We start from the raw sequence: 21,882 nt of genomic DNA, 5'->3' as shown, positions 1-21,882 counted from the left end.
GACTGTCCACTTGTGCTCTCACGCCAGTGTTGATGTTCGATAAGGCCTTTAACACAGAGGCATGCGTTTCGTGTAACCGTTTATAGTCATCGTCGACGTTATAGGGGTCATCGAGGTTGATTTTCCTTACCTCTTTCTCGAAATCTAGAATTCTGTTAAATCGATTTGACACTATATCACCTGTATATAACCATCTGTTCTCTCCTTCCTTCACGGCGTTCCTCTTCCTGATCTCCATATGACGACATCGTAGACATCGTAATATGATTTCCTCCGTCGTCGGGATCCCCGAATACGGTGTCAAACACACTGTACAGAAGGACGAGAACTCGTGCCAACTGTCGATGACAGCCTCTACATCCCGCCGTGTCATACGAGCCCATTCTCGAGGAATCGCTATATGTGTACAACTATAGGCACAAGTACATTCCTTCACTTTCTTGTTTACCTTACTTACTTCCGTGTCAGCGTTGATAGTCGCCGCCATTTTTGTTTCCGGTAGCGACCTGTTACACATGCGTATATTACGTTATCGTTCAATTGTCCCTGTGTGCTATATATATCCCCACGTGGCTGTCGCTATAGTTCGTCCTATATAACATGCCCTTGTACAATTAAATACACCGCACGATCTATCATATATTGTTGTCGGGCTTTTAATATCTATCGCCTAACTCTGTAAATGAAACCATTTGAATTGTCAAATGTTTACATTTGGAATTTATAGTGTAACATGCGTTTAACGCTGTTGATTTAATTGTGTTATCATAGTACTAATGTCATAAAAACCTATTTCTTTGTATATCTAATTATTTGAAGTGCCGTATGGAATGTAGACTCGTACCTAGAGATGTGATATTATGAAGTAAAATAAAACCAAATTTATTCAAATATCATTTTATTGAAATGCATGCAGTTTTGTACTCTTCCTATTTTTTTATTTTTTTTTCGAAAAAAAACCCCGTTCGAATAATTTCTCAAACTCAATGTCAGTTCGTACTCGACTATGTTGTAAAAAAATAATCTTGAACATGTTTGAAATAATTTAGAAACTTTCAAAACGCCTGATTGAGGAATTGCGTTAATTCCAGATTTGTGTGGATAGCGTTCTGGACTTTACGAGACCACTCGGGGTAAGAATGTGGCTTGAAACGGCATTTGGTACAATATGCATGTGCACTTGTATATTACAGCTTAATGCAAAGACGCGATTCGTGACTCAGATTATATTTAAGTGTTCCAGCTAGGTCGGTTTAGCAGGGCGCGGCGCCCTGCCCTTAATTTCCAGCGCCCTGCCCTTTTTCCTAACGCCCTGCCCTTTTCCCCCATCGCCCTGCCCTTTTTTCGATTTCCCCATACTGTCCCGATATCGTCGGCCCAAATTCCGGACTTAGCAAGTCTAGCTAACACAACTTCCTGCTTCCTGTTTGCTCGCGCATATCATTGATGTCTTCAACTTCCGACTTACAATAAACAAATTTACAATGTTTTTATCTCGCCAAGAACTCAACAAATCGGCAAAGAAATGTCACGATCTTTTGTGGATGTTCAGGTATGTAGTTATATGCAATTTTCGTCATATATTTTGATACATTTTTGCCTCGATTGCTTCAAAATCGGCGTGGCATTTTCGCGTGTCGGCTTTTCTTTGATGTGCAAAAAGTAAATAAATTCACAAAATAAGAAGCTTTATCGGTCAAGAAGCGAGATTTTGAATTGGCAATTATTATTCTAGGCCACCGATAACACTTTGGAATAGATATATTGCGTAATTTGTCGTTTAATTATAGATTTTATGGTAGTCTGAGCCGTGAGGCATGGCTTCGTTAAGTCCAGGCACAAATCATCAAAATACACGGAGTTATTTCAGTCATCGAATTTCTCATTTAATTCTATACATTTATTTAAACTTAATTTGAACAAAAAGTATTACTATAAGCCGTATTTTTCGTTCACAAACGTTAATTCAGAGACATGCAATTTCAAATAATTAACATTGAGAATAAAATTTGAAGAATGGTCCAATTGTTTAATATTTTGGGTTTCTTTTTAATTTGTAGAGCTTCCTTCTACTCCATAGATGACAAATCTGATGCTGAGGACTAGTACTAGTACTCCTGATGTCCAGCGCTAGCTGACACATTTGAACACCTCACAACCAGCCTTATTTTATTGTGTGTCAGTGATTTAGTGATGTGTGACAAATTTCCTAGGTTATATATACACATACTTTTATCAAAGAACTCTTTTTGAAGTCAATTACAATTGTTGTTAACTACTTAATTTGGACATGCAACTTTGTTACAATTTGTATATATTTTTTAATTTCAATTTATTAACTTCTTGATATCATGGATGAAAGTGTGTTTGTTTTAATATTGATAACTTGTAATGTCTGAGAGATGTGTAGGTATGTCTACTGAGTGCATGGTGAGATTACAGGGAGCTGTGGATACATTGTTTTCAACATTTACTAGCTATATAGTTGTTAAATAAATTGAATTTAATTGAAAGAATTTTGTTTCTTCTCTTTTCATTCTGTAAATCCATTCAAGCTCATGGATAGAACTAAATTCTGAAACAAAATGGTAAACACATGATCACTTAAAGAAAGACAAATTGTGGCAATTTATAATGCATGTACTTATTTGGTAAATGTTACTTGATGCAAGACTGAATGGATTTTGTAAATGACAACACACATTGCAAAAACAAATATATGGAAGATGTTCTTAAAGTAAGACTTAAGGAATCAACAGAGAGTACAGAGACAACTACAGAACTGAAACAAAGCAGATTTTGTGGCATCCTGTTAATCCAAATAAAAAATAAACAAATTATTATCAAAACAGTCAACATTTTCTTTCTATGTCTCAGACATTTTGGAGAATCCACAAAACACTCCCAAAGTCTACTTGATGCCATAATATAGGTATTGATATTACAATCATTGACGATTATGATGCAATGATATACATATTATACAGTTGTTTCTGATATTAGCTGTATGTCATATATAAAATGCCCTAAAAGTTTTATGTCGCGGAAAAAAATGCCCTTTTTTTGCCCAGCGCCCTGCCCTTTTCAAATCCTAGCTGGAACACTGTATATTTAATTTACTTATAACCAGATCGAAAAACTAGTCATGTAAGATCATAATATATTTTAACTACATATATTTATACAAAATTACAAATGTAGCAGTTTAGACATTTTGTTCTGAAATTAACTGGCCTCTAACATCATAGCATACAACATATCCTTGACTAGCACATTAATTAATGTCTTCCAAGATGTCTCTATAATATCCAAAGACGACATTGCATGTTTAATATTCCAATATATATTCAAATCGGTGTTTAAACGTGTTGTATGCTAACTGTTGATGAAGTGATACATATACTTAGGAAATCATGTGTCCCCTACTTACAGATAATTTCTCATAAAGTGGCTTTTTTTGTTATAACAAACTTAATTTAGGACGTTCTTTGTTCTTTTTAGAGCAGCGTCAGAAATTGTGGGAAAACGACGTTATTTTTCACGTACATAAAAGATGAGACTTTTGTGCAGCATATATTTGCTAGGTCAATGTGTCACACGTCAAATAAGAGTACATTTAATTAATTTATCCGTTGTAGACACGATGAAAATAGAGCATTTTTATACCCCATAGGCCCATACACACGATGTGAAGAGCTCTGTCACTTCGAGTATTTGAACATCGATATGAAGGTCTCAAGTTTAAAAAAATACATTTTTTTCAAACATTCAAATGTTTCTTAAAGGGTATGCTCTTTACTTTAAAATCGCTATCATAAAGTTGGCTTTATTTTTCCTGTACTCAAATGACAATATATAATACTAAGAGGAAACGGGTTTGATGTTTCAGTATTAAAACAGATGTAGATTCACTTCCCTTTCAATGCAGGTATTTCTTTATCAATTATGTATCTTATAATAAATCACTAAAGTTAGTGACAAGAATTTTAATGCTTTTAAGTCTACATTACTTGTCAAGATATCTGCATATTAATTATCGTTTAAACAAATGCACGTGTCTGGATTTTCTAAATAATATCAGAAAGGCAAATAATAATTATAAAATTAATTTCAAAGCAAATGTCTTGGTGTTTCCATACCGTGGAAGAAAATGTCAAAACATTTCTCAATATTTCCCTTCATAAATTCCCATAGTTGAATGAGCATCGTCAAATGTGACACATAATTGATAAATATATTAAAAGCAATTTATATATTTATTTTTTTTTATATTTTTTTTTCATTTACATTGTATTTTACTTGTTGACATTGGATCCGCTAACTGTAAGGCATGCATATCGGTGTCTGGTTCATAACTTGTACTTTCTGGTTCGGAGTTACTGCCCTTGGAAGGAACTCTCAAATATAAACAGGCTAAAGGAAGTTTGTTTCCCGGAATTTTCTCAAGATAAAGTCGAAAAGAGTGTGCTTTCTATACTTTCTGAATAGGTCGTTTTTATACACGTTTAAGGTAAGTAAATACAGACAGTAGTTTAATGTTTCATTGAAGAATGTTTTAAAACACAGGTCATCTTCAGAAATATCTTTGACAACACGACAGTTGACCTAGAGGGGCTGTTTGTATGAATGTGTCATCAAAATCAGCAACACTTTTCTGTTTTACATCAATTTTCCTACACTTACGTTAGATATATGATAGAACGATGATAGACTTATAAATGAAAATGTGTTTGTTTGAAATGGAAAACAGCTAGGCCTATAATGGCTATTAGGATGACGAAATTTGCGCCCCCCCCCCCCAACACCCCCCTCCCCCCCATCCCAACCTTTTTCATTCCCCTTTACTAAGGACTTATGCTGTCGCTGTAGAGTGGGACGATTGTGTAAATACTGAGTTGGCCTACATTACTTTCCCAGTCACGCAATTTATTGGATATGGAAGATTTGTTTGTTCTAGGAGGGGCCGGGACACTGGGGCAGTTAGTGCTATGAGGGTAACCAATAAGAAGATTTAGGTAATCCCCCTCCGACCCTTCTTTACCTAGGGTGGGGCCGTGGGGGCTATACATAACGGTAAATTTCATAGATGTAAACAAAGTCCTCTGCTTGTAAACACGGTATCAACGCACGTATTGCAAGTCCCCTATTGAAAAGGTTGGTCACCGGGCGTCTAGAGATAAGGGCTGTATGTTATCATTTTACGTGTGCATACCTGTATATTCACCTACGTAAGTGGGGGTCCTTATGTACAATGTCGAGTGGTTACTGCGCGACTTCATGTCCTGTTTTAGGGCTATAGACGGGCACATATATATTTTTAAATGAAATTTAAGTAAATATAAAATTGCGATAAAAAAGACAAAACAAGTGGATCTTTTGGATATCAATAAGAAATAATTTTAGAATTATTACATGAAAAATGATTTAATAGGCTATTATATCATTACTCATATTCACATTTAGTAAATGATCGTTTGTTGTCTTGTCTGAAAATAGAAATGCCACTCGATTGAATTCAGACAACTTCCCTTTCTTCAACTTTCCTAGAATAAAATCTTATGCATTAGTAACAAAGGATATAAGTTTCCCTTCTATTTTACAAAGTTTAGATTAAAATAGTATGACTCTACGGGAAATAGCAATCTTTTAAAGATTTCAAAACGTTCAAGATTTTTTATTCACTCAGACACAAAATGTATGACAAGAGGTCCAACATATTGTAATACAGTTTTTAAAACGAGGGATTTAAGTTAAATAACTTGCACTGTTTCTATTTTAAATGTAACTGGTGACAGATAAATCGAGTGGCAGGCATTGGAAATATGAAATGTTAAACAATGGACTGGAATGTCCATCATTGGAATATAGGCCACCGTGTGTCTGGGGGGAGTTAGTACACGTGCTACTGGCGTCTATTGTTTTACAGTGACATTTAACATATTGCCGAGTAGGAACAGATCATATAGATGTCACTGACCCGTAACTAATATAAAACAAAACAATGCTACTGCTTCTATTTGGATGTCGTATATTTCTAAACTTCCCGGTTGCGAAATCAAATTCTAACTATCACTCCTGCTCCTCCTCCCAGAATCCATCTCCCTCATCCTCCTCCTTCTCTTCTATTTCTTCGTCGTTCTTGTCGTTGTTGTCATCGACCTGTACATCATTCCTGACCAGTGATCGCAAGTTGATGTCGTAAAAGTGTCACGGTGTCTTGTGTTGCATCTCATGATCAGCTGATGTGATATATATGGTGTCGTACATCAAACACCATATAAACAGTCATCCTCGATACTCCAGGGGTTACTACAATGTATATCCATGGAATAAAGAGGGTGATAAAAACCTGAAAGATAATACAATGGAAGACTCGAAAGATCTTAGAATATCCATGACATGCATGGTAGCCAAACCATCAATTCCTGAGGTTTTCGACTCTCACTGCTTTCGTTCTCTCTACCCCAGTATATCCCCCAATCTCCATCCCCACCTCAGTGTATCCTAGTACTGGGTCCCGTCCCCGGGAATCAATCTAGGTTTTCGAGGAACTACATGTAATCCTTGTCGAAAACGGGGAAAAATTGGTGACATGTAAAAAAATTTGGTTGCTCTGATTTTGGTTATTTTCACGCAGCGTATGGCCCCTCCGCTCCTTCATCCAAACTTCGATCTCACTTCGCCCCACTCCTCACGTACAATGTATGGCTCCACCCTATCATCATCCTGCTCCTGCCCACGCATACCCCAATCCCCACCCAACCTTGTCCAGTCTCACTCTCTCATGTCCATTGTCTATGTATGCTACAACCTCAATATTGTATATGTCCCTATTACAATCCTCATCTCAGCCCCTTCTCTGCCTTATTCACAGTCCCGCCCCTACCCCCACCCCCACCCCGATTGTCACTTTAACCATGTTTTCACCACCCTCTCGTCATCATGTTACCCTACTAGCAACCTAAATATTGTCCCGTAATTATCTACCGACAATCTGGTCCGGACACAAAGAAAAGGGAAACGTTTGTTTGTCCGCTTTACTTTCACTGTACTAACTAACAATAAGATCTATTAACTGTCAGAATGTCTAAACATAATGACACAGTAGGGTCCAAGTAATCAAATCGACATATTTTATTTTCAGATTCTTGTTTTTGTATGTATAACCTTGATTGATGCATGATCTTAATACTTTGAATATGAAGAGTCAAACAAAGTGGACAAAATATCAAATCATAAACTTATCTCTAAAAAAGATTGAAATACTTATTTGGATTAAATCATGAGATGACTTAGATATTGTGTTAGTCATCGAAGAGAAATTTCAATTTCAACTGTTTGAAAATGCCATCATTATAATTTTTGGATAAGATTAAGTTTGAGATTTATCAGGGAGTGTCAATTGTATCGATGAGAAATCGATGACGAAATATTTGATGACAATTGCACTTTCTACTATAAAGAAAGATTATCTTCAGAAAAGTGCACCGAAAGTTAGTTTTTGATTGTAAACTTGAATAAATTTATTGTTTAACTAATATATGATAATTCATATGTGGAGTATACGTACATATACAAGTACACATTTATATACAGTGGAGTATGTTATCAGTATGAGCTCGGGGCAACACTGAACTAGTATGCGACGATCTCTAGTCCTACACATTTACGTTTGACCTCTGACCCGCGACTCTCAATTTGATTGGACGAGCAAACTTTCATTGGGCGAAACAGGCTAAATGCATGACTGACTGTGAGAAGTGTCGCTTATTTCCTAACACATTTCTGTTTCGAACACTTGGAATGATGGCTTGAAGTTTTAATCTTTTCGTTTTAAGTTATTATTATATAAAGTGAACTTTCATACTACAGAGTCCGTTAAGGAAGAGACAGGAAAGTTTTTTGCTGAGTTTCCTATACGTGGAGTGATATTACCAGCCAGGTGGACATTGGTGACGAGAATATATTTGGACTGAAGTAAACTAAACATGTCGTAAGTACCACACATATATACAGTACACTTTCCATCTCCCGTATTGTTGATAGTGTATATCCTGTCTACATATATCTGTGTCCCCTTTTATAGTTTGAATGTCCCTAGATCTTGGTGGGAATATTTACCACACTTGTGTTTCACTAGTTCTAGTGTTATTTGATCCCGTGTAGGGGTTTTAATTGTTAACATGTGTTTAGCCTGTGTGTAAAGGGCCCCTGTGTGTTATTCAGATAGCTTAGTTCAGATTTGGTTGTATACAAGTAGACGCACCATAAACAGGATCCATCGTATACGTTATACCTTTAATGCCCCAGCCCCGGGGATCCCGGGGTACCTTTACATTATCCTTTAGTGTTTGGTCTGGCCCTGGACATAAACAAAGCGATGTGTCCAAACCCGGGATTGTAAACACGTAACAAAGGGTTTGATTAGCGGACTTGGCGTTTGTTATTAGAAGGTGTTAATATGTCAGAATGTGTCAAAAATTACTTGTGTAATTAGACCCTTATTAATCGGGAAGTTCAAACAAGTTAAAGGTAAATTAGCTAATTAACACAGCTACAACTAATTAACAGCGTTGTGCAGTAAACGTAGTGGACAATGAATGGATTTAATTGACTTATAGACAAAACTTTTATAATCAATCGTTAAAATACATATTATACATTTTGATTAATACAACTAAGATATTTTGACACCATTGCGACATAGTACATTTTGTGTACAATAACACAATAGGACTTTGTAACCATAAGTTGTTTACCCCGTATTAGTAAACAGGCACTTCCTCCGTGGCGCTTGCATGTTACCCCCTCCCCCTACCCCCAACACACATGTACACAAATTATCATAATCCTCTTATAATAAACTGTCAATGTCAGTGAGAAAATGCGCGTGCGTTCACCCCACGAGGTACACTCTATCAACAGGTTGGTCCCCTCACGTGCAGTTGATATGTACCACATGTAAAGTGCGTGCATGTCTATTCGAAATCGCATACTTATGTAATAATTAGCGTCAATGTGAGCAACAAGTGTTCGATAGCAATTAATACCAGAGGCTAACCGAGCGTTGTGATTGTCGGTCCGGACCAGCATATCAGATATAAATGTCAGATAGGTATGGGCCACTATATCATGTAAAAATATACCCCGTAATATTTATATCATATGCTACGTATGTCTTCTCTCAGAATCATTAAACCCATTTGGTGCCTCAATTGATAACAAAACTTATAAGAATAAAATATCAAAGGTATAAAGTAATTATTTGATACCGTAAAATTGAGAATGTTATTCATGAGTAATCAAGATATATAAGAAAGAAATGAATAAACAAGTCCCCCTTCCTGGGCCCCCAGTTATGTTCTTGATAACAATTAATATCAAAGGTACAGTAGTCATAAGATGTTGTTAAAAAGAATGATAAATGTGTCCATGTAGATTTATAGAGTAAATTTATGAGAAGGAGTTGAGATGTTATTTCATATAGGCTTTATCATACCTGTCTGCTTAAAATTAGAGGAAAAAATACTACCATACAGGTACAAAATGTACATCTGAGAGGCAGATTTATGACAAGACAGTTTTACCAGACCCTAGTATATTTATGATATAAGTAACTGCTCTATTGATTATACTTCTGTTATGTAGATGTCGGGGATGGTTGACATTTTAGATGGTAAATAACAATTAATACATTAATTACTAATAAGTACATAGTAATTACCGAGAAATGCTGGATATATTCTCTTAATGGAATTAACTGCATGGATATAATGTCACATTTTGAGCATTTTCCAGCGTATTTTATATGTAAGAAAATTTTGGGAAAACAAGCATGGATTAAATTTCTCTATCACTAAAATTTCATTTAAGAATCTAAAATGTTAGTTTACGATTCACTATTATATATATACCTACCATTGTTAAGAAGGGGTGATAAAAGTTTTTTTTAAATAATGATATAAATATGTATAATATTTGACTACAAGCGAACAAACAAAACTTGAATAATCTGACTGAGTTTTCTCCTAAACAAACAATACATATAAACATGGGGCTGACTAACCACAAACTTTCCCATAAGATCAAACACATATTAGTGTACATTAAATATCCAATGTAGATTTCAAAAGCAAGTGAATTATAAAACAAACACGATCAATATACACCTTACACTAAATATTTAAATACTGCTAGTTTTAATTTGATTTTGATTTTAAAGCCGAGATCTGAAACCATTTAAGAAGGATTTCTGTGACCTCGGGGGAGACTTTTTTGAGATTTGTTACAGTAAAATACTACCTGTACTAAACCACTCACGCCTTTTGTTTGTCAAGTATCGGATTAAGTATTTAATCTGTCTAAATCGCGACGAAACAAACGCAATCTGGTCAGCATTTTCGTCCACAGTACAGAAATCTGTGTCGAGCTTCCGCGATTGGTCAAAGGGACGTAACTCGGTAAATAATGTTGTAGCTATAAGGAAGCTTGCAAGATCTGACTTCAGTTGAAAAAATAGTAGAGCAGTTGATCTACCTACCACAAAGAACAAAGAATATTTACATGAATTAAAACAAACCTCGAGCTATATCAAAATGATATCATGTTATTGTGACTATCAGCTAGAAATTAACTAAAATTATCCCCGGACTCCATATATAGCATCTTTAGTATATCCGATCCATGTGACGGCCCGGGGGGCAGTAGATGAGTAGTTGACAAGCTCTGACGTATGTGGGGACTAGTCCCGTCCCTGAATACATTAGTAACTGTGTCCCCCGGGGCATACTCTAGTACGTACTTAGCTACAGACATCGTGTACTAGTGTTATACCATGTACTGTAACTTGTAAAACCTGTGTACAAATGGACATTAATGCCCGGACATGTATTCACCATATCATATAGACGTTACGTAGAATTCTCATTACCTAGCGTCTGTCCGGACTGTAGAACTTTCAGTATTAGTTTTGCTTTAACAACTTACAAGGTATCTCTTCAGAATAGCCAAAATGACTTTAACAAATGAATAGATGTAAACCAGGGGTGTAAAAATTTATTTCAAAGCACTAGCCCAGGGCTAGTAGACACCAAAATCTCACTAGCCCGGCCTAAATATCTACTAGCCCAGCCAAACAAAATGAAAAATTTATAATACCAGTATTTTTTATACTGTATAAATTCAAATATTTTTAATTGAGTGAGTATTTTTTATTATTTGCATCTACTTTTTTTTTATTTAAATTAAAATAAACATTAAGAAAATCTTTAATCTGTGATATTTCTAGAACACAATTTTTAGATTTTTTTTTAATCCTGAAACCGGATTCTGGATTCCCGACCTTTGACCCGGATATTAGAATAACCATAACAAATATGGCTGCCTGCTGCAGGCATGGCTTTGCTGCCGACTTTTTGAGGAATAGATTCCAGTTCTTTAACATCGTTTTTGTAACTATTAAAATTTACTGATCTGATAGCTGAGATGACTTATTTGATGGTTTGTATATTGTTTTTCTAGAACTTGTGTTGCAAATAACGTAACTTTCACATGAAATGCTATGCATCACTATTCACTGTGGTGATCGGGAGGTCTACTGTACCTGTCTACAGTCGTAAATAAATTAGACAACATGACTCCAGATTAATATTTAAAGTTAGATATAAATATTACATAGAATTGCAATGTTTTAAAGTGTTATTATAACTAAATATTAATGTTTTTCGTTTTGAGATATCTTTGAAAAAAGTCACTAGCCCCGGGCTAGTATGGCTAAAATTTCCACTAGCCAAAGCTGAAAATTTGTTAGCCCCGGGCGTCGGGCTAGTGGATTTTTACACCCCTGAAGGTCGAGAACATAGTCTGATATATCTATTGTATAGTAAACATGTTGTTTGGTGAGGCCGCTGTCACTTATACTATTTGTACCAAATAAAAAACAGTCAAAGTGCCCCTGCATCGGTCGGTAACAGTGGCACAAACATATATAAATGTATATGTAAATGTCATGACAATGTTTGTGGAACAAACAAAATACTGTGTATACAATTACAGAACGATATCGCACTGAATTCCAAATGCTTATAATAATGATAAGTTTAACTGAAGAACGGCTAAAATAAAAACGGAACACTTTACATGTAGATTTAAAATGTCCATTCCAGAAAATAGTCGCGTTTGGGAGATATATACGTCATGTGGTACCTATGGCCAAAGATTAAGATAAAGCACTATCTAAATCTGTGCTATAGCCTAAATGTTATAAAACGTCAGCCAAAAGCTGATAAATTCGCACTTCTGTGCAACTAAAGTAGCACCTCATAACACATAAATCTTTTCAGAGGAGTTAACATTTTTTGTTAATTACGCATTCTACATTATCATGTAATGCACAGTGCCTTGGGATGTTTTTGATAAGGAAATGGCCACTAAAGTATGATGCAATATATCTTGCTGTAAATTTTCCAGACATCAGACAGAGCCCACGGCCATTTTCAGACCTAGATCTTTTTCCTGGAAAGGCCAGAAGGGAAAATGTTCACTTCCATATATACATACGCTAACACAAACAAACGAGAAAGTACTTTGAAGATGCCTACATTAGATATTAAATTGAGATCCTCCTAAATAAAATGCAACATAAACGATTTAATGGTCAGACTGGGTGATTTATTGGTTAATCTAAAATTCGGAAGTCTAGATGAATCAGACATTGATTAAACCCTAACATGTTTGATCTCCTCTTTGAGGCTGTCATAAAAAACTCACACCGAACTGTTACATAATATCAGCGATTTACATAGACCAACACCTAGTCTCTGACAACACACCGAACTGTTACATAATATCAGCGATTTACATAGACCAACACCTAGTCTCTGACAATATGCAGTTATTGGACATATAACTTAATAGAGGTGTGTAGGATTTAGGGCTTAATCAGAACTTAAACTAGACAAAGTTTATTTCTTCTGCCAGACTAGTAATCCCAATTTTTATGACTTCACAGCTATCAGTAGATAGGGACGATTCCATTAGAGTTATCTATTAATCCCAAGTCGATGTAGATCTGTATAAACGTTCTTATAAACCTGTATAATGTTGGTCCCCGTACGGTTTTATTGGACTGGGTACACACAGGTTTTATCTATGTCACTTGACTTAAACGTAGGTAAGAAAGAGAGTAAGAGAGGAGAGTATTTTATTGCAATGACGTGACGCTCCGACAAGAAGATATACTGAATGTCAAGGTCAATGATATCATAAAACTTTTCCAATTCAAACATTATCTTCAAACGTTATGATCTTACAACTGATTTTATATACAGTTAACAGTCATCAGAAAGTATTTAGAGCTTGATATCTCCGACAATATTTGATTTCGGGAAGAATAATTAAACTACTTCAACGCCTTCGTGAATAACATCATATTCCAATTTACTGATGCGAATCGTACCAGATCTTTTGTAGTTCGTGCATATATACCAGATCTTTTGTAGTATATAACATCGATTTGTTTTATCTAAAATTCAGATCTTGACATTCACGTGCTTGACACACTAGCCGTGAGATAGTTGCGACCTGTGAATATGATCGAATGACCAGTGCATTATCATAAAAAAAATACATGTCCATTTTAAATGACCATCGCATTTTCAATCAGAATTCTTTAAAAGGATAGTGCGCGGCGGTCAAATTTAGCCAATCTGCCACTCGACACTCTGACAAATTTGATTTATGCTTCGCTTTCTCAAGCGTCCATGTCAAGGGCCCATGTTGAATGTTTCAAATTAGACCCACATCAATGGAAACATGCTAGTTAACGATGTTTTCAATCAAACCAGGCACTCGGTCCACTGCTAACAGGCGAATCGCGCACTGCAAGACGATATCTAAAAGGCGAAAGTACTAGAACATATTTAATTGATGTTTTTCCCCCGACAGCATATTGAGATCCCCTGATATGGAAGTTAAGAGATAAGGTATAGATCATGGAAAATTCCTTGTCTGAACTAGTTCTAAAATAGTATATAAATAAAAACATTTCGACGTCAGGGTACCATTTTAGGATTAACGTTATTTCATTAAAATATGTTGTAATATTGAATTTGAATGAACCGAATGAATATGCATTTAAGTTGTGTTTTTTTTAAGAAAGAGAGCTTTCATTTCAAGAGAAAAAAAAACAAAATAAAAAAATATCATATCATTTTCAATAATAATTAAAAAAAGATGCAAAAGAAATGTGAACTAGATGTATGTATATAAAAGGCTATTTAGAACTGACGCTGTGTGAGTATGAATTATTTCTAGACAGTGTACCAGACCATGACTACTGTAACAAATATCCGGAAGAGTATCGTGTCTGACATTTAGTTAGTAACTAGTTACGCCTCGTCATCAATCTCGTCCACGACGTCTGCCTGGTATATATGCCATAGTGTTGTGTGAAAATAAAACTATTGTCAAATCACTCATATATATACTAAAATTGGCCGCTGTAAAAATACAGGACACGATATCTTCCCAGTTTCCCTTAGTTATAATAAATTATATCGGTAACTTTTATCCCACCTACTCTTAGTCTTGCTTGGAAAGTATAAAGCATGTGCGTGGGGATTTAGCTGAGTTTGATAGAAATGGAGAAAATTTAAGATATTTTACCTATTTTACCTACATGCGATACATATATGAAGTCACGCAAAAAAAGAAAAAAAAAACAAAAAAAAACCCACATGCAATCTTAGTTCTAGTATATCTTGTGACAGGACTCGAATTTATTTTGAAAAAAACCACTAGAGTTATTTAATTTCATATGAATAACCCATTTAGAAATATCCCATGGGGTACCCCCGTTCACACACACGTAGTACACGTTTACCTGTAGACAGGTAAAACTGTCCATCTGACAATGCCAGTAGGGGTTCTGTCGTAATTGGTAGGTATGACGTAATGTCACGTCATAGGTTCCTTTAATGGCGCCCGACTCCCTGCACCTCTATGTGTATAAACTACACACATGAGGGATTGTATAACTAAGATAAACTCCCTAAAGGGCCCGACTTTCTCCCATTCTCTGCTGGGAGATTTGTCAACAATGATTGTGGCCACACTGTGATACCAGAGGGCATATCCCCGGGATTAAGTTCCACACCTAAAGACCTTGGTCTAATGAGCTCGGCGTGACCTACTTTGTACTGTCCATTGTACTGTAGACAGATAAGGAAAACTTTCCATTACATTGATAAGCAAAAAGTGTCATGGTTTTACCTGTCTGTTTATAATGTAGACACCACTTACTCTCGTATAAAGAAAAAATGAAACATAAACAAAGTCACAAATTTGACTTTCTGAAGCTTCTCAAGGAGCATTTTTATAAAAAGATAAAATAAATAGAAAATTCGACTTTCTGACGCTTTACATGGACACTTTTTGTCCATTAAAGAACCATTTTCTCATTCGAGATATACGAAATCACGCTCTTTTAACTTACAAGTAATGTGGTTTGTTACGATTCCTGTTCCGAGATTGATCGATTAATTGATGGGCCTTTACGTCATTGTTCTGGTTATGTTCCGAGATAAAACATTCAACACAATTAATGTAACTAAACATATATACATTTCTGATGCAACAAATAAACTTGGTTTCATAAGAATCCTTTCTGGTATCTGTTAATGTTCTTTTGAGATATTGTCTATATTGTAAACGCTAATGACCTATTTGTTCCATTGCCTATTTTACCCGTCTTAATCGAAACATATTTCTATAAAGGTATTTTATCAACGTAGTTTGACCTTCTTGTCCCATGACTTATCCTACCCACCCGTGCTCTAGTTTGACTTATTTGTCCCATGACTTATTCTACCTTTTTGTCCCTACAGGATCGTTTGGATCTTCGGGAGCTGGGCGAGTTGGAACAAACTCAAAGGCAACGACGATGACGACTGGATCGATCGTATGAACCATCTGTACACGGTGGTGTTACTGTGTATTTTCGCGGTGTTCACGGGTGGCGGCCAGTACGTCGGGGACCCCATCCAGTGTTGGTGTCCCGCACAATTTACGGGGTCGTATGTCTCGTATACGAAATCCTATTGCTGGATTAAAAATACTTACTATATACCGATGGATGACAGCATCCCGGTAGAGCACGACGCTCGTGATAAAGAGGAGCTCACCTACTACCAGTGGGTGCCAATCATCCTTGTCTTCATGGCTTTTATGTTCAAATTCCCCTGTCTCGTGTGGAGGATGCTCAACGGCTACAGTGGAATCAACGTTCAGAGGATTGTCAACATGGCGGCCGACACCCAGACCAGCGAGCCCAAGAAGCGAGACGAGACCGTCAAACACATCGCCGTTTACATCGATAGGTGGTTAGACACACACAGGCAGTACCAGTATAACTTTGTTGTGCGCATGCGACAAAAGGCATCCAAATTCTGCTGCTTGCTATGCAACAAGAGAGATGGAACCTTCCTTATCGGACTATACATGTTCGTGAAAATTCTTTACTGCGTAAACATCATTTGTCAGTTCTTCATCCTGAACGGCTTCATGGGACACGATTTCTACTCCGCCTACGGACTAGAAGTACTAGGAGATCTGGCTAACGGCGGACAAATTCGTGAATCAGTAAGATTCCCCCGCGTTACACTGTGTGACTTTGACATCCGTCAGTTGCAGAATCTTCAACGATGGACCGTGCAATGCGTCTTGCCCATCAACCTCTTTAACGAGAAGATCTTTATCTTCTTGTGGTTCTGGTTTGTGTTCGTAGCCGTCCTCACCCTCGGAAACTTCTGCTTCTGGGTCTGGAGGACCGTTGTCAAGCAGAACAGATCAGCATACATTAAAAAGTTCTTGAAGGTCAAGGACCAGTTACACGGAAACGACGACAAGAAAATCTGCAAGTCTTTTGCCGACGATTACCTCCGTGACGACGGTCTATTCGTGCTGCGTCTTGTCGCCAGGAATTCAAACGCCATCCTCCTAACCGACCTAGTCATGAATCTGTGGGGAATTTATCGCGAGAAGGACTCCGTGAAAAAGATGGCCGAGGATTATGAACCTCATCCATGAAGTGGACTTTAGTTTATAAAGGGTGATTGAGATATGACCTACTCAGTAACTGCCATCGTGTCGCTTCGTGCCCGTGTGTTTCAACGGTGCTCGTCATGAAGCAAGAACATTCATCTTGTGAATTGGCTAAACAAAAGGACGGAACAAAACATTGCAACATTTCCAGCGTTAAAAGTTAAACATTCCATAATGAGGTTACAGCGATTTAGTCGTGCTTAATGTAGATGGCGTGACGTGACGCGCCTGTCACGTTTGTGTGATGTGATGTCGGTGCTAGGGACAGCCTTAGAAGTCGGTGTTGACTACTTGTGGCCGTGTTGATGGTGACAATGACGTGTTTTGTTGGATGTTAGCATATCGAACAAAAGCCAGGGACTCCACTAGTCATATGACGAATATACCGTGTGTGCCAAGCGTCTCGTGCACCTGTCCCTTGTTCAATTCGCCTTATTTACCTTATTGATAGAAAAACGGGAAACATTGTAAAGCAAAAAGTAGAAATATGTATCATGATGGTTATCAAAACATAATATGGTTTTAGTCTTGGCGTAAATAAGCCGGCCGTGCAAGTTTTTGTTGAAAGTATTTAAATATTTAATACATGTCGATTTTAACTAATCGGATTTGAAAATCGTTGTATTTATTTAGAACCAAAGTTTGGATATCGCCTATGAACATGGGATAGGTACATATTGACGCTGGCACGACACTCTTTAAAGTGTTCATATTGCCTTGACCTTTGTGGTTTAACTTCCGGTTGTTTGTACTTCCGGTACATAAAAAATCGTTTTCATGGTTTTTCGAGAGCATCTTGCCAAGTTTTGTAAAGTTATTTTTTAGTTTTGCTTCAAACATGGATTCAATAATGTTAAGTAGCGTTAGTTCAGAATTGTCGATGACCACTGTAATATCAATCTATGAGGAAAGTTATGTTTACGAACATTGTTATATATACGCAATTCACCGTTTTATTTCACTTCAGTACATATGACGTCATTGGTAATTTGATTTCTACACTTTCAAACAAACGTTATGTTTTCATATCGTAGGCTAGATATTAAAAATATACTTGATACCATTCTAACAAAAGACCATTAATTATAATCTTCATTTCCAATGCACATTCATACAAGTATAGCAGTTTGATAGAGTTTTGTTTGTAGTGTAGAATGTATGATACTTTGGTGATTTTTAACTTCCGGTCACGTGGTCATAGAATCTTGCATACTTATGTTTCATTTAGACTTAAAGTCGTCCATTAATCCATTTTGATTAAAAAAGAACATGCCAGTTCCATGATTTTCGTTCCCAATTTTCGTTGAGGCATCTACCTTAAACTCTAGTCCTGAAAGGAGATCTAGAAGAGTTGTCGGTCTTGAGACAGAGTTATCGTTCTTTACAGCGAGTGGAATTTCAGGGGCGATAACTAGTAGAGATTTTGTATCGTTTGTGGTTGATAGTGATGAGAACATTGCCAAGAAAAGGCATAGTTAACATATTACGTGGTTTGTAGTCCGGGTATTTTTTTCTGATCAAGAAAGCTCAACGAATCGCAACGAACAGTATGCAACATTTAATCAATTTTCTTTTTACTTTGATGAAATTATTTTTTCTCCCAATTATTATTTATTTTAAATATTTAATTTGACGAATAGTGTTAAGAAAAAAAGCGGATTTATGATTATCAGTTTATATTTGTCTTCCAGTGTGAATGGAGTGATCTCAAGGACATATTCATTGGTTGTTATAAACATAATCATGTTGTTATTCAAACCCACCTTGTTTTAACGAGCCGCCTGGTATGCATATAACTACACTAATTTGAAGTATTACAGATATATATACATTTAAATTCAGATCATTCTCAAGATTGTATAAAGGCTTTACTGTTTCAATCAGAGTCGGTTTGTATCCCATGTCTTCCGAAGCCCTTTCATATTCCACCTTTGGCCAAACCAGATATTTACATTATGTATACTAGAACTATATAATTTGCTTGAAACGCCTGCCAAGTCATTTGGACTGACCGATAATATTAGCTGATGCCATTCTCAGAATTGCACAACTTGCTGATGCTAGATATAATCATAATATCTTTTATTCAAATTTTATCACTCTGCCATTTATTCTTAACTCATTCATCCCTGAAGTGTCATAATGAACTGTTCTAGTCCTTGGTTTAGGAGAGTCTAAATGTGTCTTCAGGGGTAAATGTGTTTGCTATTGTTTGTTGACCATTATTACTGATGCCACCATGTCCGTAGGAAAGTTGTAAATTTTTGTCAGACAGAACCGAAATATTTCTATTTTTACAGCATGAATATTTACAAGTAGCGATTTATATATATCAGTGTTGGTCAGTACAAATTGGTCACGTGATTTACCGGCTGTCTTTCTGTCTGATTGGTGAGCGAAAGAACGAACGAAAAAGAGAGAGAAAAAACCCCGGATGAATCTATAGTTATTGGGCATTGCTAAAGCTTAGCATTTATCTGGCTCAAATAATCATGTTATTCTTACACATATAACCATTCCTGACATTTGGGAGGTTTCATACATCCATTTCTATCGGAAAAAGACGAGTCCATTATATTCATTTGGAATATTTTAGAGACATACCAATCCACTTCATTGGACTGGATCATTTCTTAATAGAACATTCCTTATATAGTAATACTAAGTTCGCCAAGTTGGGGTATTATAGCTACCTTTTTTGTACAAATTGAATCTTAAATGTATATTATCAACTATCGGACACCGGCATTAGGTGAAAAGTGGGCATTTTATACATAGCTTAACCATGATATATGCTTCCAAGAACTTCCAAATACACTGTACATAAGAAAGCAAGAATTGTGTCCGAAATTTGCTTCTGTTTCCGGTATTACTGTTGACGTGAATTTAGATACACCTTTGAGTGTTAGATGCTTCTTTAAACACGAGCTTCCAATATAAAGACGAGATGACGGCCTGTGTGTATGTAATGAGAATGACTGTGATGTTTCCGAGCCGATATTTCATACAAAAACCGCATTGTGTATGGTGAATAATTAATTTTCAAATGATATTATTGAGGACTATTATTTGTGATAGATACAACAAAACTGCTGCTATATATATATTCATGATTTATATGTTGTATGTTTCATTTAAGGAACTTTTTACAAAATCGGAGTGAGATGTTTCATTTTGATAAAAGTTTAAAACATTTTTATTATTTTATACACCATGTTTAAAAAATTCTGATCTGAACATCGAAATCACCGTTTGTGCCTGATTTGTTACATGATTAAAACGAATGATTTTAAATTGTTGTTTTTGCCAGTATGATTACCTGCAGTAGCTTCGGTTTGAAGGAAAAAAAAGAATTGGAATCTGCAACTTGGTTTGTGCCAGAGTGAAATATTACATAAAAGTAAAACTTTATTGAAAATGTTCCATTGAAATGTTTATATGGGTAATTCAATATTTTCCCTTATTTTCTGTTAAATCAAACAAAAATTGCGTCTGAAACATTTGTGTGATCTAGGCGGGAATCTCGTACTGCAATCTTAAACGTTTTGGCTGGTTTCGTTAATGGTCGGAATCCGGATATTGACGGAATTACCCGAATAGTAACGATTACACAATAGTGGGTTTCCGCTGTTAGTAAAACTACTAATACCAATTGTAAGTCTCTATATTTTACCGTATTTTGACTTGTACATAATTATATAAGACATGACACATGTATAGTAAGTAAAGAAAGATTGTAGAAATTCGCATGAGTTAGAATTTTAAAATCTGATTTGTAATTGATGATTATGACAGCAATATATATTAAAAGTTACATGTTTATTTTGAAAAAAAGAAATAAAAAATATATAGCTAAATAATTAGTCGTGTGTTTGGTTTCTATGTGAGGTTCTAAGTTGGTTGAGCTGGCTAACATTATGTTTACCTACACTGCCTTCCAAAAGTTCTGTTACAAATACTGAATTTTACTGAAAAGTCTTAAAAGGAATAAATTCATTTAGTTTATTGCTGGATGGGGGTGATTAATGATATGTACATATGCTGATGAAACAATGACATTTTGTCTTAATCACATGCATACAAATCACTTTTGGAAGACTGTACAGGAGGGCATGTTTACGTTAAGTAATATGTTATGGTCATTTAATGAGATAAAGGATCTTACATGAGATGCCAGGTAATATGACATTTTTAGAAGAGTTCAAAAATTGATTGGCCTTTTATGAAAGTAAGATTATATTTATCACATAAGCAAATATTTACGGAAATATCGACGAAACATTCAATATAGTTTCTATAAAAAATTACGAAATCAGGCTCGCTTGACGTCATATTTTCGTTATAACGCCATTATTATATGTGACGTTACAATACGATATTATTGACATGCATATACGATATGGTCATATATCATAACTGAACATGTCAATTATATGAGTTATTTTTATTGAGAAGGTAATGGTGATTGTTTCGGCCAATGGTCAGTAAAGTCCACTGTCCAGTGTACAAATCTTAACTCCAACGACTTGTGATCAGCCAAGACTCTCCTGAAGGCAATGTGTTGCGTGTCTGGATTTTCGTGTCGCGCTTTTTGTGATCAGGAGACCTTTGTCCTTTTTGTAGTGCTCCATCACTGACACATGCCGCCAAAAGACATCGAACAACACATCTCACCTGGTCAAATTACGCTGGCAATGGACAACCAGTCGTCTCACTCTATGTATGCTGAGCGCTACATGTATATTACTGAATTAACAAGCCTAGCCGAGAAGTGGGTTATTA

The 21,882-nt window shown here is 36.0% G+C and overlaps 1 protein-coding gene and 1 long non-coding RNA gene across 2 annotated transcripts; both read left to right on the top strand.

The window, feature by feature from the left end:
• The first annotated feature begins 1,220 nt into the window (after positions 1–1,220).
• On the top strand, positions 1,221–2,516 carry LOC138310867 (uncharacterized). Its single transcript, XR_011206486.1, has 2 exons — positions 1,221–1,552; positions 2,061–2,516. It is a non-coding gene; the product is annotated as an uncharacterized lncRNA (long non-coding RNA).
• Positions 2,517–7,700: 5,184 nt separating this feature from the next.
• LOC138310363 (innexin unc-9-like) lies at positions 7,701–20,963 on the top strand. The gene is made up of 2 exons (XM_069251553.1): positions 7,701–7,993; positions 15,885–20,963. Exons 1-2 carry the CDS (start codon positions 7,989–7,991, stop codon positions 17,083–17,085), a joined length of 1,206 nt encoding a protein of 401 aa, XP_069107654.1. The 5' UTR covers positions 7,701–7,988; the 3' UTR covers positions 17,086–20,963.
• The last annotated feature ends 919 nt before the right edge of the window (positions 20,964–21,882 follow it).

Source organism: Argopecten irradians, chromosome 16 (assembly GCF_041381155.1).
Source record: "Argopecten irradians isolate NY chromosome 16, Ai_NY, whole genome shotgun sequence".
Lineage (NCBI taxonomy): Eukaryota > Metazoa > Mollusca > Bivalvia > Pectinida > Pectinidae > Argopecten > Argopecten irradians.
This window is presented reverse-complemented; position numbering and strand designations above follow the sequence as displayed.